The following is a 15,894-nucleotide window of genomic DNA, read 5'->3' as shown; positions in this document are numbered from 1 at the left end:
TGGCCATACACCTTCGAAATGAACTAAGTCAAGTCAATCACAGTCAATTACTTATTTGTTTTCATTCATGATTCTGACATCCTGATAATGGAAGCTCTCCACAAAACTCTCCACCAGTGCATTAATTTGTAATTATTACTTGGGAGGTGTAGGGATTCCACTGTAATAGGTTTTGGTTATTAGCAAATTAATTAATAAATAATAATAGAATTATTAATATTAATAAAGATTATCAATAAACATTAATAATAAACGGGGCACCACCCTGGAATCAGGGACCAATGACCAAAACGTTAATATAGTCTCATTATATATGCTATATTTTCAAAGTAAAACAAATAGTAAATCAAATTACTCAACAATGCTTGCCTTTCTTTGTACATTCTTGTGAAATTCACTAATTACAGTAATGTTGCGTCAGGTCTTCAGTATCAGTTAGAAATGTTTCAGACCACAATGTCAACATGGCAAGTAGAAATGTATGAGGTGGAATAAAGTTTATAAGTATTCAGGAAGGACACTGACAAAGACATGAAATACCACTGATGTTAACAGTTCAGCAGTAGGAACCAAGTGAATTAGCTTCTTTATTATCATATGTACATAACCATCTTAATGCTTTTTGTATTGTATTTGACCATTATTGAACTATATTTATTTTTGGTTTAAAAAAAATCTGTCAATGGAGCGATTTTTTGCACAAGTACCACACTGGTACCCAGGATGATGTTGGTTTTTGATTATTCTCTATTATCCCAGTTAAAATATATTTTACAAACTTCAGTTTCACTTCGTGTCCACAAAAATGTTTACTGCAGTTTGTTGCAGTAATTGTGAACAATATAAAGCAAAGGCTGAATGACTAAGCCATTGCTGCAAAAAGGTTGTGGGTTATGTGTCTGTGTCAACACACTGTCATTCATTACCAATCAGTATACAAACACATTTGGACCGCAGTTGGCCATTTCATGGTGCTCAAACACATATTAAAAATTTTCCACGTTGTCACCGTCACCATCAAATCAGCTGAGGGCAGAAACAAACATAATTTTAATGGAGGGAGGCCACGTTAATGAATGATCATGAATATGATCCTACATAATAGAGATAAGTATTACTGGTACTCACATTGTCCCTGAGTGTTTATGCCTCAGACTCATTGGACACCACGTCAGCAGTGTTCCTTGGAAGCCATCGGTTCTTATGTTGAGCATGTCCAAAGCCCTCATCATAATTCCCTTTTCTTCTGAACAGTTGTTGGTAGTGAAATATGCAGTAGAATTCCCCATATAAAGGTGCGTAATTGCGCATGCTACAAATGAGAACAATTTGTCAGTTACAGTTCAGTTCAATTTAAGGACTGCATCTGGTTAGAGGTAATACAGGTATTTTTGTAGTTACAGTAGCTATGTGGCACATCTAGAGTTTACCATTTTTTTTTCAATTAATCGTGCATTTCTGTTTTTTCTGTTATGAATTTTACTTGTCATAGCAGGAAAAGCACAGGTGGGACAAATAAAATAACATTACTTATGACTTGGTTCCAGTTATTACAGTCTAGACATTTTCATTGCCTTTCTGTTGCTAGGGTAACAGCTTTGGTCCAAGTTTACTTCCTGTCAGCTACCATTGCAACAGGAAATACAAAGGGCCCCATTTAGAGTATTTATGTTGTCAAGTTTGAAAATGTCTATACTGCAATGCATTGCAGCAATTGACAATGTTACTGCTTATACTTGTGTTTGACGAGTCTGCTGTGAAAAAAGGTCTATTCAACTTAAGTTTCATTTGACATGTGTCTTCCAGTCATGTGGCACCCCAGTTTGAGAACCAGTGCTCCATAGAAACATGTAAATACTTGTTAATCTGTAAAAAGTATGGCTTCTGTTACAATCTTTCAACCAATCAATCAATTATTCAATGAAAGATACAAACATTAAGTTTATTGTAGTTATTGGCCTGAATATAAGATGAATATTCTCACAACTGTGTTGGAAAAATTGGGGTTGTATTATATTTTATAACAGTAGATGTTCTGAATGTTTTGAGCCAGGGCCAGGCCAGAACAGAGCTAACAAAGTGAGCCTGTTACTTTAAGAGAGTGTTGCATTATGGGCTAACAGTAAGAGGAAAAATGGCAGGAATGCCTCAACACTCTAAAACATATTTGGATGAGCTGAAACAGGTAAGATTTATCCTTTATCTGAAATATTGCCAAACATGACTTTCACAAGAGAAACAAGCAGGACAAGTTGCTAACCTAAGCACTGCTACAGTGAAGCAGGATGCCAGCAAGCCTCTGTTTATATCACCTGCTGCATGCTACAAAGGATTTTAACCTGTTTCCCAAGTTGCAACTGTTTTCCCCAATCCAAACAAAGATGGTAGCTGGAAATGACATAAGTTCTTGCTCAATGTGTATGACGTGAACCAAAATAAATTTGGTTAATTATCAGTTATATTTGTCTGATATTAATTTTCAGACACCATAAAGTCTTATTTTTTTCTTGTGTCATACAAAATGAACAAATAGGTCTGTCATGTCCTACTTGGACAGGAAATCAATAGAAGAGTTGTACCTTGGGGAAGATGTTGAAAATAATCCTTTTATGGTAAAAGGTGGTTGTAAAATTGACAAATGTTATTACATTTGTTGGTTATTTACTTTTCTTTTTATTAAATAACCATATCAGATATTATCTTAACATGATAATGCATTTAAATATGTCAGAGTTAAATATGGACTATTTGCTGTTATTTTAAATATAAGTATAACAAGCAGTGTTTCTAGCATATGGAGGACGGAACCTTCCAAAATCAAAAATAAATAAACAAATAAGTAAATGACTTGATAAATTAATAAATATGTCATTATATGTAGCAAAAATAATATTAGAAATAAATGTAACCATTAATTAATTGATAAAATGTGACATGAATTGATATTTATTTTTTAATTTGCTTCTTTATTTATTTATCTTTGTATTAATTCCCTGATTTATTTACTATTCTGTATAATTTTTCCTTTTATTTATTTATGTATTTATTTGTATTATTTTTCGAATTTATTTATTTATTTATTTTTTAATTTGTATTTATTTTTTAATTTATTTATTCATGCAAGATTTTTCCTTTGCATTTCACACCTTATTTATTTCCCCAAACAAAATTTCTGTATTCTTTTTTTTATACATTTCTTTACACATTTCTTTATGCATTTCTGCTTCATTATGCAATTGAGGGGGCTGTCACTCAATGTGTGTCATCATGGGGTCAGGGTGCATGACTATATGCTAGCTAGCTATACATAATTAAATAAAAGGGAAAATTTAACAGAAGAGTAAATAAATAAGGGAATCAATACAATACAATCAATACAATACAATGCAAAATTTATCAATATCAAAGTGATAAAAGTAACTATTTTTGGAACACACAAGAGATCAAAATTGGAAGTAATTGATCAATGTCACAGGTGATTTTATGTAAAATAATTCAGTATCTCACCTTAATTTTTTCTTGCACTTTTTACAACAAAAGCAAGTTTGGTGAAAAATGTATTTGTCCGCGGTAATTTTTTCCATCGGATAAACCGTCTTCAAACAGGCTGAACACGTCTCTTGACAAGCTGGTTGAAACTGATGAGAGAAATGAGACCGAGCTTGGTTAAAACAAAAATATATGTAATTAGCATAACAAAGACAAAAGCTTAAATGAAAACCAATAACACTTCTTTAATTTTAAATGCAAATCAAAAACAGTTTTAAAGAATGCAAGCTACAAATAAATCCTCAAACATCAAGAAGAAAATCTTAAACCAATAATGACCTCTTATAAATACATAAACAAACAAGCAATAATAAATCAACATAATTTATATCTTCACAAGTAAAATTATGTACATAAGAACTTTGTCATAAAATATATGAAAACACTTAGCTAATAGGTAACACACTACACCTGTTTGAATGATTTAAGGTTTCTGATTTATCGGCAGCTGAACATCTGGGTACTTGGTGATCTGGTGCGTAGCTGGACTGACCGCTGCCTGATTTGTGGATGTTGTAGTTTCTGGCTGACCAGGGACAACAGTGGAGGTTTTGGAAGAGTAAATCCGGTTTCCAAAATGATCAGTCCTCTCGCAGTTCTCTGTGACTGTTTTGGTGCCCATGACACTGTTCCCCTCACGGTCAGTCTGCACCTCGAGTATACTGAGCTCTTGTTTAGGGTTGTAAGAGGATTGTTTATTACCTCCTATTCTGGGGTCCCTTTTCCTATTTTGAGCTGGACTGTTGCATATCAGGGTTTTAGTTGTCCGGAATTTCTCCTCTGTCTTTGGGATGTGCTGACATGTCGGGCAGATTGTGGTCTCTGGTGGAAGCACCTCTGTGTTATTTGTCTTTCTAGCAGCCGACTGGATGGAGATGAAGGCAGGTGAAGATGGAGGACTTGCTCGTTTTGCAGGGGCTACTTCAATTATTGCACTAACTGGTCGAGCCGTGTTTCCCTGTGCTGTGGGGCTTTCATGTGTCTGCAGTGATTTTGTTCTGCTGGACTCGATGCTAATTTTGCTAATACTACCAGAGGATAGGGATCCTTGCTCTGTCCCTAATGACTCTTTGAACAGGCATGACAAACCAGCAATATCTGAGTCAGATTTCAAGGTAGAGACAGAATAAAGAGCCTTCTTTATGGCTTCCTCTATGTCCATAAGCCTGGCTAATGTCTGTTCTTTTAGATTCATGATTTCCTCACTGGCTCGCTCAAGATCTCCAAAAACATGTGCCATTGGGGACTTGCTTTCAGTGTTGTCTTTCGTTAATGGCATCCTCTTTTCTTTGTTTTCTACTTTTGCCTTTTTTTGTTTCTTTTTGTGTGAGCTGACAACCCAGTCAGGAACATTCTCAAAAACTCCCCTCAGAGACCGGACATCAACCTCACTCGTGTCCTGTTCAATTTCTTCAACTCGACTGAGAATGCTCTTCAGTTCCTCCTGCTTTCGCAAGTTGTCACAAATTTCCATGGCTGCTGTTATGTTCCCTCTCATGATCTCATCCATGTGAACTGACAGCCGCTGTCGGCGTTCGTCCTCTGTCTCGGTTCGTCCTTTCTTTTCCCTCATCTCGACTTTGCTTTCTTGTTTCATTTCTTTCTTGTGCTCGTCTTTGCTGTCAGCATTATATCCACAGGCGTTTGGGTTATTGCATGATGGTCCAGTTAGAGTTTGTCGTGGATCCTCAACCACATGTGTGAGAATTTCAGAATTATCTTTAGACATGTGTTTTAGGTTTTTGATGTCAGACTGGGCAATTTTTACCCTTTTTGGCTTTACAGGAGCATTCTTTGCTGAAATTGCCTTTTTACCTCCAAATTTCTTACATGCTTCATGAAAATCTACATGGCTTTCATCTGTTTCATTCACATTCTCTTCAATGGGGAAAACCTGGCGGCTTTTCTCTTGTGCTGTGGTATTTATATCCTGTTGTCGCTTAATGATATTCTTATCTGTAATATCACTTTCCAAGGTGATGACTGAACCTTGGACTTGATGCCTTACTTCAGTTTCCTGAGTCATCTGTATAGCTTCATCAAAAAGCTTATTTCTTTGATGATCCACTGTATCAGGCCCTGAGTCTACACCAGTGTTAATTTTGAACAGGCCTTGCTTATGTTCATCCTTAAGTGACATTGATCTCATTGGCAATAGTTGATGAACTGTGTCTTCAGGTCTCACAGTATTAATTTGGGATGCCTCAGGATTTGTTGTGTTGGTTGATTGAATGTCTCTTTGTTTCACTTTCAAATGCTCAGGTTTAGGTGGGATGGCAGGTTTTGGACCAACAGGCCTTCTGATTTTCTCTGAGACAGCACTTAAAGCTGGTTTATTTGGAGCTCCACTTTGGCTTGGGGGCTCTACATTTGCTGCTGTCACTTGTTCTTTGGAGACCTCTTGTGCCAGTGTTGCTTGAGTTGATTTAGGTTCAGTCACAAGGCAAAACTCCTCCTTAGTGGGCTTTTGAGCAGACAATGCATCCACATTTTGTGATCTTTTTTTGTTAGGTTTGGACGCGTTTCTGTATATCATAGCTGCTTTGAAATCTCCTCTACTGACATTGATGTTTGATCTCTCCAGGGAATCCAAAGCTGCTTGAAGTTTACCCTGAAAATCAACTTCCTCATCCTCTTGCTGTGTATTGGTTGTTTCTGGACTATGTGCAGACACCATATCAGCTTGAACATGTTGTTTCTCGACCACCTCTATGCCTTTTTGAACCCTTTTCCTGCATGCCTCGGTAGTTTGTACTTCTTCAGAATTAGTGTCTTTACAGCATGCCTCTGTACTCTCGTGTTGGCGGTCTGATTTACGTTCGGAGGTGATGTTGGAAGTTGATGGGAGCTCATCCCATGTTGACTCAGTGCATGTGTCCTCTTTTTGGTCCTCTCTTTCTTGAGATAATTCTGCTTCTGTTTGTTTGACATTACCTGCTTTAACTAAGACAACGGGTTCTTGAACAAGGTATTCATGTTTTTCTTGTGATGAGTGATGCAAAGATTTGGACTCGATTGTGGCCTGTTGGAGGCTATGTATTGCAGTTTGGAGGTTAGAGATCTCGTCATTGTCATCTACCACCTTGACTAATTTGACCTGGTTGACCAAGCCATCGTCCTGTGTCTCAAGATGCAGGTATGATCCTTGAGTGGAGGAGGTGAGTGGTGCAACTGTAGAGTTACATACTTCTTCTGGTGTTTTACCACCACACTCCCTAAAGTTATTCTTTACTTGCCCATGAATACATTCTGTAGAAGACTGGCTCTTTCCAAGTGGCACATTTTGACCTGTGAATGCACAAGAAATGGAAGTGGATTGGGCAAGATTTTCATATACATGTTGCTTTGGTTGGGCTGGTCTTTGATCTCCAGAAAACCTGTTTTTCAGTTTCTTTACATCCACTGGGACCCATTCTGAAATCTCCTCTGCTTGATCACCTCTCTGTTCACGATGAAGCTCCATTTCTTGTCCAGCCATATTTTGGTTAGAAGGGAGTTCTTGTTCTTGCGCTGTTGGCTCAGCCTGAAGTGTTTTCAAATACTCCAAATCTCCCTTTTCAATACAACTCTTGAACAGTTTTACATTCCCTTTTACTGTGATTTCAGGCCTCATGGATCCTTGGCACGTTTGATCTTTGGGAGTTTCTAAAAGGCAATTTATGGTTGATTCAATAATTCCCTTTCTTAGTTCTTGATTGTCTGTTTTGCTCACATCAGCTCTTTCTGGCTCTGGTTCATCATACTCTGCACCTTGTGGACGACAATAACTTTTCACATCTTCGTTATCAAAATAATTGTAGAGGGCGTAAACAATGACTTCAGCACATCTGTCCGCATCCTCCTGGATAACCACTCCTTTCCGCAAAGAGTTATCTTGATTGAGAATATCCTCAACAACCTGAACCACATTTGCAGTTTTAAACTCTGCGTCTTGGTTGGAAGGGAAGTGATGCTGGTGCAGGGGTACATTCACTACTGTGGCCTCCATACTTCCTTTACTACCCTCCTTTAGGTAAGTGATCTGAGGCTTTAGGTTTGCCCGTGGTAGCAACTGGAGTATGAAGTTTTGTGCACCACCTTCAGCCACCTCGTCATATTTTATCTTAGGCCCACTCTCTGATAGTATGAATTTGGCCTTTTTGGCTATCATTGTCTCATTTACTTCAATAATTGAGCCATCTGAATGTACAATATTGGCATGATGAAGGGAATTCAGTGTTTCCTTGATGTTCTCCACCATCGTCTCAATTTCATCCTTGTTCTGATGCCTAATTTGGTCAAATGGCATTGATTCAAACAAGTGGGCTCTGTTCTTGACATTAGCTATCAGATAGTCCTGAGCTGACCCACTGTCTCCTGCTGGGCTTTGGGATTTATGCAGAAAGGAATCCTCTCTTTCTATGTTTGTTGGGATAAATGGGTTGTTTTGGAAAAGAGCTGCACTCGTTTTAACTATTTCTCTGTATTCTTCTGGATCAGGAAGGCTTGTAGGCTCACCCTCAAAGACTGTTTCACAAGTAGAAATCTCTTCCCTACTAGAAAACTCATCGTCAGTACTTTGACCAATTTTATGGACACATGGGCCTTGTTTATCTGGCTGATTGGTAAAATCAAGACTTTTGGTACATGCATTGCGTTTGTTTTCACTGTGTAAATTCTCTTTGCTACACATTACAAACTCCTGTTTTCGTTTTTGAACTGCCCCTGTCTCATCCCCATAAATAGAAACTTTCCCCTGGAACTTATTATCTGGATTTGGTGTCGATGTGTTCACAGATTGACTCTCAAATAGCCTTCTGGTAGCCTGAACATCTATTCTTATCATCTCCTCCTCACACTCTCTGTTAGGATCTGGACCAGACCCAAGCATTTTGTCATCCACCACGATCCCTTTATCACTTTCATTACATGGCCTTCCGTCATGCTTCTCAAACACAGCTGATGTTTTACTGGCATCGCCTCTTCCCACTGTTCCCTCTGCCTTGTGCATCTTGGGTATGTAAGGAGATACTCTGTTACTCAGGGCACAGTTCTCAAATATCAAGCGTCTTGAAAGGACCTCTCCCTCGTATCCAGTTTCACCAGCTGTCACCCCAGTCTCTGAGCTCAAAACTTCAGCAAGCTCCTCATCCACAACTTCATCTAACATCTTCAGCTCTGGGTGAGTGTGCTTCAGAAGCCTTCTCAGCTCACATTTCTGCCGCTGTTGGTATAGCTTTTCTTTGGAAAGTTGGGATGGCACGGACTGTGGGGAATGTGTCCCAGAGATGTCTTCTGGTCCAGAATGATGTCTGGCTGAAGGAGGTGGAGGGAGGTCATCTTTTCTTTGTTGGGATTCTTCAGCCATCTTAGAAGAACAAAGTAACGTTCTCATCATTGAGTCCTTTGTAACAGAAAAGAGCTATCCAATGAAAACCATGCTCCTGAGTGTGCTGACATGCTTACAGCAATGAGAGTGATGTTACCTTCCATTTCATGCCAGTTGAATTTGCTTTCCACATGCCAGGTGTCAGTGGGTTAGTTGAGCTCCAAAGCAACCAGCAAATACAACCACAATGATAAATAAAATCGAATAAATGTAGAGTGCATGGCATCCAATAGTGATGTTACGTGCTGTGCCGAGGCTTCGGAGCGTGTGTCAAGTAATCCAGGAAGTTTCCTGCGATGCGTGTATCGAGGCTTGTATCGTTTTAGACCAATGACGTCATTGATGACATCCGAAGCCGTAGCTGCCCGGCCATACCACTGACTGGTTCATGAAGTGGTTCAGATCTTCACTGGTTCAACCAATGCCACTTTCCAGAAGTGACACAGAACACTAACATTACCCCTCCTGCAATTCTTATATTATATTACACTACACTACACTACAATACAATTATTGACCAAAGGATTGGTTTACACACATAAGATGCATTACTCACAAAACAATTACAGTTTATTATACATGTATTTTATATACTCATAATATACTTACTAAATAGACATTTTATTAAAATATGATATATATATAAATTGATTACATGGTAATAGATTTTTTTTCATTGTTTATAGTCATTCCCAACAGCCTTTACTGGTGCAAAATACAGTATATCACAGATCTGTGGTCCCAGTAGACCACAACCAGCACGGCTCCCAGTAGACCACTTACACACCAAAAACTGACAAACTGACAATAACCTGATATTTTCAGGTGGATTTTCATTTAATTCTCACTGTGCAATATCATTTTCCACTTGTGCAATTTTGTTAATAGTCTGTTTATTGTCAATACTGTATATACTGCTCCTATTTTTATACTTCCTATCTTTATACTTGGTTCATATTTTGTTGCACTTTGTTTAGCTCTTTTTTTACTGTGTTAGCTAATGCATCTTGTTTTTTGCACTATCCCCTTTGCTGCTGTACACTGCAAATGTCCCCACTGCTGGACTAATAAAGGAATATCTTGTCTTATCTTATCACATGGTTAAGATCATATCTGCCTGTTTTACACTCTTTGACCACCAGGTGGTTTCGTGAGCACATGAAGCCTCGAGCAATGAACCCTTTTCCGAACCAATTTGCTGGAAAGCTTCAAAGCTTCATGAGGCTTCATCTCGCCATCACTAGCATCCAGTATCTATTTTTTGCAACTCTCAATAAAAGCAAGCATTAAGTATGTGTGGACAATGTTATTGTGACATTACAAATCCAATGCACACCGTCATGCATAATGTGTGGTAAAATTCTACCTTACCTTGGTTAGTTTGATTCTTCTCCCAGATTCAGATGACTGACCTTGTGCCTGCACGGAATCAATAACAATTTCAGGTCAGGTTTACCTGACATAAGCAATGTGTGCTGCCAGTTTGGTAATCATAATATGATATGTTTTACTTTTACAGTTTCATGATATGTTATATGACACTGTAAAAGATAATGAACCGCAGTGTGCAGCCATAAATCTACTTTGTGAAACATGTTGCCGCAGCGTAAGTGTGCATTAATGGACTGGATATTTATGTTTTGTTTGTCATTTTTCTCTCTGGAGTGAAGTTTAAAGGTCAAAACAGACACAACAGACAACTTTTTTCTGATAATCATGAATCTTTCTAAATAATTGCTGGGATAGATAGATAGATAGATAGATAGACAGTTTTATGGTGGTATTTAATGTATGTAATGCAATCTTATAATTTAAATTTTAAGATGTAACTGCCAGAATGCATTTATAGTTAACTTTCTTTGAGATTATGCTATAAAATAGAGGTAAGGACCAAATAGAAGAGAGCACACAATGAGTAAGCAGATGTTTACCGGTTTTAAAAGGCTGCGTGTTGAATCCTGAGGTGCCACCTTTGACAGATAGAGAGCGGACATAGCTTTGACCGAGACACACGGTTTCTCCTTGGATTGGATGAAGGAGCTGTCTCTAAAATCTGCAATTGACCTCCTCTTGTCATCTGCAGAGACATCAGACACAGAAGTTTAAATGTGTTAAATGTATTAATGACACAAGATATACTGTGGGCCTAATCAGAGCTGTCTGAGATCCATGTTGACAATGTTGTCAAGTATTTTCCGTGATGTAAATGCGGCAAATCTTCAAATTCTTCATGTGTAATTTTGGGTTAAATATAACAGTAGTCCTAATTTGATCTCACTGAGTTTCATGATTAATATTAGCTATTAAAAAGGCAGCTGGTGTCAAAATAAAGTCCTATTTTCAGAGGCTGATACAGCATCATGTGACATGTGAACTTTAACAAGTGACTCATTTTGAAAGATGACTTATATGTTCGCATCAAACTGTGTGTTAATAGTTAGCATTTTGAGGGTCCCTTGTAACACTTTCTAAGTTGATATGTAACAGCTGCCATGTGGTCGAGTTATAAATGAACCACTTGTGGTGGAGAGGCACAGATACCTGACTCCGCTGACACAAATACTGAGAGTTAAACGGACAGGCATGTCACCGCAGCTACAGTTGACTAGGCATAGAAGAGCAACAGTAAACACACATTATGTCTTAAAATTGTTTGTAGAAGTACAGATTGTAAATCAATAGTTCACGGTCAGCAGCTGCCGATCAGGAACACATGACAAAACAGACACTGTGATGCAAGTATAAAGCAAGAATCCTGTAGGATAAGGATTTGGAGAATTTTGACAACAACATTTAGGTCAAGAGCCTAATATTTCAAGATTTACATAGCTGCAAAAACTATCAATTATAGGTATTATTAGCTGCCCCAATATATTGTGTTTATTATGCTTCATAGGGTTTTAAGGGTTTGAAGTAGTACGCAGGTTTTCAAGAGCGTGTACAAGCCATAGGGTAAGGTTGTTTCAACTCAGCAGACACGTTCGATCAAAATACAAATCTGTACTCACAGAAAATGAACAGCTCCTAGTTCCTTTTGACCTGCCTGTCTTCTTATTTTCTTTCAATATTTGTGAATTTGTTCGGTCCGATTTCCTGTCGGTTTGTGTCTGGTAATGGAGCCTCTGCCGCTCTCGGTCGCTCCTTCTCTCTGCCTCATTCGTACCCCAGTGACAGCTGACCCTTTCACCCTCCTGCACTTATTCAGGACTTGTTGCTTGCTGGCTATTTCTGTCCTGTTCTGGAGTGTCCTACTACTATGTATGCCCGCACCAGGTTGAGTCAATCACGGCTTCTTGCACAGTCACTGTGCTGATATTCATCTCCATTTCACCTCTTCCCTTTCATTCATACCGTGCACAGCTTTGACCTGAGTCATAGGACTCAGAGACGGCTTTCCAGGGAATGTTTACCAGGGGATCTTTTTTGTTTTTAGTTGCAGGAGGATTTAGACACTGAATTGAGATGATATTTGCTATTGTACACTGTCTCTATTTTCTGTGTAAATTGTGCTAAATTACATTGTTATTTCCAGGAAGTTTCTTGTGGAACTTTTCTATTATATTTGTGTTACTCTGACAGTCCAGTGTCTTTTAAACATTTGAAAAGTTTTGTTGTTATTCACTGTAATATTTGAACTAATTATAGCAAATTAAACCTGCAGTAGGCAGAATGTTTCTGGCATCATCGGGCAAAAAATCCATAATAACCTTTCAGTGTTATGAGAGATAACTATACTTCTGCACCTCCTCATGGCTCTGTTTTCAGGCTTTAAAAAAACTACACTACAAGATGTTTCTGAAAACATTTCAAGCGAGAAATAGGCATTAAAGTAACAGAATATTGTTTCATATTTGATCAGCGCTGCCTAGTTTGACCGTTTGATCCGAGTTGGCGAGTGATTGACAGCTGCTCGGAGACGACAGGCTCCAGCTCGGCTCTGATTGGTTGACACAGAGGCACATGATTTTTTTTTTTCAGATAACCTGTCTCATGCACTACTGTCAGATTATAGTGACCTTTTTATAAAAATAACTATTTTTTAAATCATATTTGCTCCATTTCTATCCACTGCTGCTTTGAGGTCTGGAGCAGGTTGAGGCCACGATGCCAGTTACAGTTCACAACCTTGATTAGGGCTGTATATGATACACAGTATATTTTTTGGTCTTATCAACTGGTCTTTGTCCTGTATTGTGTTCATTTCAAGATGTTTAAAATATTATTGTTATATTGCCTAGTTTATGATTGGACTTTTTATAATTAATATTTGTTTTGTGTTTTCTTGTTATCTCTGTCTGCCAATCAAATTTCCGTCACCGAACAATAAAAAAGTCTAAGTGCTACTGATAAATGTTGCAGTGACCTTATAAATGCTTTATGGGGCAGTAGATTGGACAACATAGTGGTCAGGTTGGCGGTTCATCACATTGCACACTTTGATGAATGTTGTCTGGTACTCACCAGATTGAGAGGCCGCAATTGTTTCAAAATCAATGCCTCCTATTGTTTTTCTCCTCTCCATTCGGGTCTGATTCACCACCTAGAGAGAGGAATAATGAACAGTCACTGCTGCTAAGTAGCCATATGTTCATCTATGTGACAATGTGTAGTCTTTTATTTTATTTTTTAGAAGAAACATGATGGAAGTTGTATTTACCTTTCGAGTCACATGATCAGGTTTAGCATCATTAACTGGAGCACCAGCAGGAATTTGGATCTTTGGTTTCTCTGCAGAGCTCTTTACCTCTTCAAGTTCTCCATTCACCATTGGCGCGATGTCTGCTGCCTTGTAAGGTGACGTGAAACTCGCAGCTCTGAAACTGCTCTTCACCTTGTTTTGTGTGTCTGCCTTTGACTCAAACAGAGCCTTCAGGGCCCCGATGGACCCGGCGCTGCTTTGAAGGCTCCCCACTGACTTACTGCGGGTCAAATTGGTTTTGTCTCGAGACCGTTCCCTTGCGTCGTTTCTCCTCATCAGAGACTCCGGGTGAGTCTCTTTACTCTCCAGAAGAGATGGTGTTATCTGACAGTGAGAAAAAAAACTAAAAATGTTGGCATGCAGCTGTGTTAATTATTTTCCCCAAACTGAAGATGCTTTGTGTTTGAGGTTACCTCTTTGAACACCTGCTTTGGCTTCGCTTCACCGATATTTTCTGACATTTCTTGAAGAGATGCGCTTACTTCCACTGTAGTTTGATACCTGTTGCATATACAAAAAAACATGTTAATCTTTTAATGTTCTGCTCGACTCTTTGGTAGAGCACATATTGAGTCACTTAACTTATTGACAAATGTGTTGAACTTAATTTAACCTGATTGAGCCATCTCTACCACTCAATTTAGGTATGTTATGCTAAAAAAAAAACACTAGATGTCGCTGTGTCTTTAAATAGCATGCCTTCTCAGTCCGCCTCCTTACAGGAAGTGAGCAACAAAAAAGCCACTCCAGACATGAGGACTCTGTTTGGTCTAATTATCAAAGACAAGCATATTTTATCGACATATGATAGTTTCAGAGGCCTTACTAAACAGAATTATGTAACCTAACAAAAAAAGTCTAATATGGGGCAAATCATTTTCTAAAAACCTGCTCTACCAAACGGTTCAATTGTCCTTTTATGGTAAAGCTAGTAAAGCTAATAATGTAATTACAATTTTAGATTTGCTACTAAATAAAAAAAAACTTCTGATCAGTGATTGTTGTTAATATTATACATGTAATGTTAATTCATTATATATATATGCTGAAATAATTCAATAAGTATGATTTTTTTTTTACTGTCTAAAAACATGCTCAACCAAAGATACCAAAAGTAATGATGCTAAGATAATATATTAATATTTTTATGAAATAAAAAAAACTTATTAACATTCACTGTTGTTAATATAATTTGTTAACTTCATATATTTAATGTTATTCCATTATATATTTGATGAAGAAATTATATGATTTTTCACCTTTTCTGGGATGTTTTTAGTCTACTGTAAATATGGTAAATATCTGGAATAAATATATGGAAATAATACTAATACTGGTAATACTACTACTTTCATGGTAACAAATTGAAATATTTTACAAGCATAAGAACAGTACATGGTTTGTATTTTTCTTCTACCATGAAGCAACATCATAACCGTTCAGTAGAGGCCTATATTAAAAAAAAACTGTGGGGTCTGTTTAAAAAAAAACATTGATTATTGCCCCAAGGACATAAAATATAAAAAGAATTGTAGTGAGGATCTACTAACATACAAGTACCGAACATGGAAGGTTACAGAGAGGGTTGGAGTGTGTGTTTAGTTGTCACAGACGTAGAAAGAGTGAGGAAGATGATGTTCTCTCACCTGGCAACTAGCTGGGACACAGATGTTATCTTGTCCTGCAGCCCTGCACCTGTCCAGCTGGGCTTGTCACATGACGAGGGGACGCTCCTTAGTGACTGGGTACGCCTCAGGTTACTCTTCCACTCCATGGCAAATCACGTTTCAGCAGCACACAGTAGGCAATTGGCTTTATCACCAAATATACATGACGGATAATCAATATATTATTGCAGTAGCATTTTTTCTGTAGAGGATCAGCAGACCCTGGATGTCATAGTCTGTTAATTCTTTAAGCCAAGCAATGAATTCTGGTTTAACCATCATCTTAACACCGCGAGTGAGCATTTTATCTACTCGTAAAGCTAAACATTTTCCCACTAGTATGGCAGGTTTTAACATCAATAATGCACAGCCCGTAATAAATGTGATGTACAAAGATCCAATTTAACAACATTGCAAAAGAAAAAACAAGATTCGGGGCTATATAAAGTAGTTTTTGAGTCGAATCGTTACCTTACAGATGTCAGTCAGTGTCTGTTCCCCTGTGACAATCAGAGACTCTTCCGCAGCATCACAAGACTTGCACACGATGGGAAGCGTTTGTGAGCAAAGTCCTTTTTCTTCCTCATTACCACCAGACTTTGCAAAACGAT

At 38.0% G+C, this 15,894-nt stretch overlaps 1 protein-coding gene and 1 long non-coding RNA gene across 3 annotated transcripts; both read right to left on the bottom strand.

The window, feature by feature from the left end:
• Positions 1 to 3,519: 3,519 nt before the first annotated feature.
• On the bottom strand, positions 3,520 to 12,080 carry LOC119480572 (xin actin-binding repeat-containing protein 1). Of its 2 annotated transcripts, XM_037756960.1 has the most exons (5): positions 11,926 to 12,080; positions 10,849 to 10,994; positions 10,289 to 10,336; positions 3,961 to 8,896; positions 3,520 to 3,638 (listed from the first exon to the last, which is right to left on the bottom strand). In XM_037756960.1, exons 2-4 carry the CDS (start codon positions 10,909 to 10,911, stop codon positions 3,974 to 3,976), a joined length of 5,034 nt encoding a protein of 1,677 aa, XP_037612888.1. In that variant the 5' UTR covers positions 10,912 to 10,994; positions 11,926 to 12,080; the 3' UTR covers positions 3,520 to 3,638; positions 3,961 to 3,973. The 2 variants fall into 2 exon arrangements, with proteins under 2 accessions (XP_037612888.1, XP_037612887.1); XM_037756959.1 differs by lacking the exon at positions 3,520 to 3,638 and having other exon boundaries at positions 3,710 to 8,896.
• A 1,970-nt stretch (positions 12,081 to 14,050) lies between these two features.
• Positions 14,051 to 15,894, bottom strand: LOC119480576. Its single transcript, XR_005204957.1, has 3 exons — positions 15,755 to 15,894; positions 15,263 to 15,428; positions 14,051 to 14,117 (listed from the first exon to the last, which is right to left on the bottom strand). It is a non-coding gene; the product is annotated as an uncharacterized LOC119480576 (long non-coding RNA).

The sequence above is a fragment of the Sebastes umbrosus genome, chromosome 21, assembly GCF_015220745.1.
Source record: "Sebastes umbrosus isolate fSebUmb1 chromosome 21, fSebUmb1.pri, whole genome shotgun sequence".
Classification (NCBI taxonomy): Eukaryota; Metazoa; Chordata; class Actinopteri; order Perciformes; family Sebastidae; genus Sebastes; species Sebastes umbrosus.
Note: the sequence above shows the minus strand (reverse complement) of the source record. Positions and strands in the feature narration are given on the sequence as shown.

What these genes read in the sequence shown, in the direction of transcription:
- LOC119480572 (XM_037756960.1), bottom strand. Translation starts at nt 10,911, where the DNA reads ATGTCCGCTCTCTATCTGTCAAAGGTGGCACCTCAGGATTCAACACGC. An exon ending in CACGCAGCCTTTTAAAACCG is followed by an intron (nt 10,337 to 10,848) that starts GTAAACATCTGC and finishes GATTCCGTGCAG; the next exon opens with GCACAAGGTCAGTCATCTGA. An exon ending in GAAGAATCAAACTAACCAAG is followed by an intron (nt 8,897 to 10,288) that starts GTAAGGTAGAAT and finishes TGTTCTTCTAAG; the next exon opens with ATGGCTGAAGAATCCCAACA.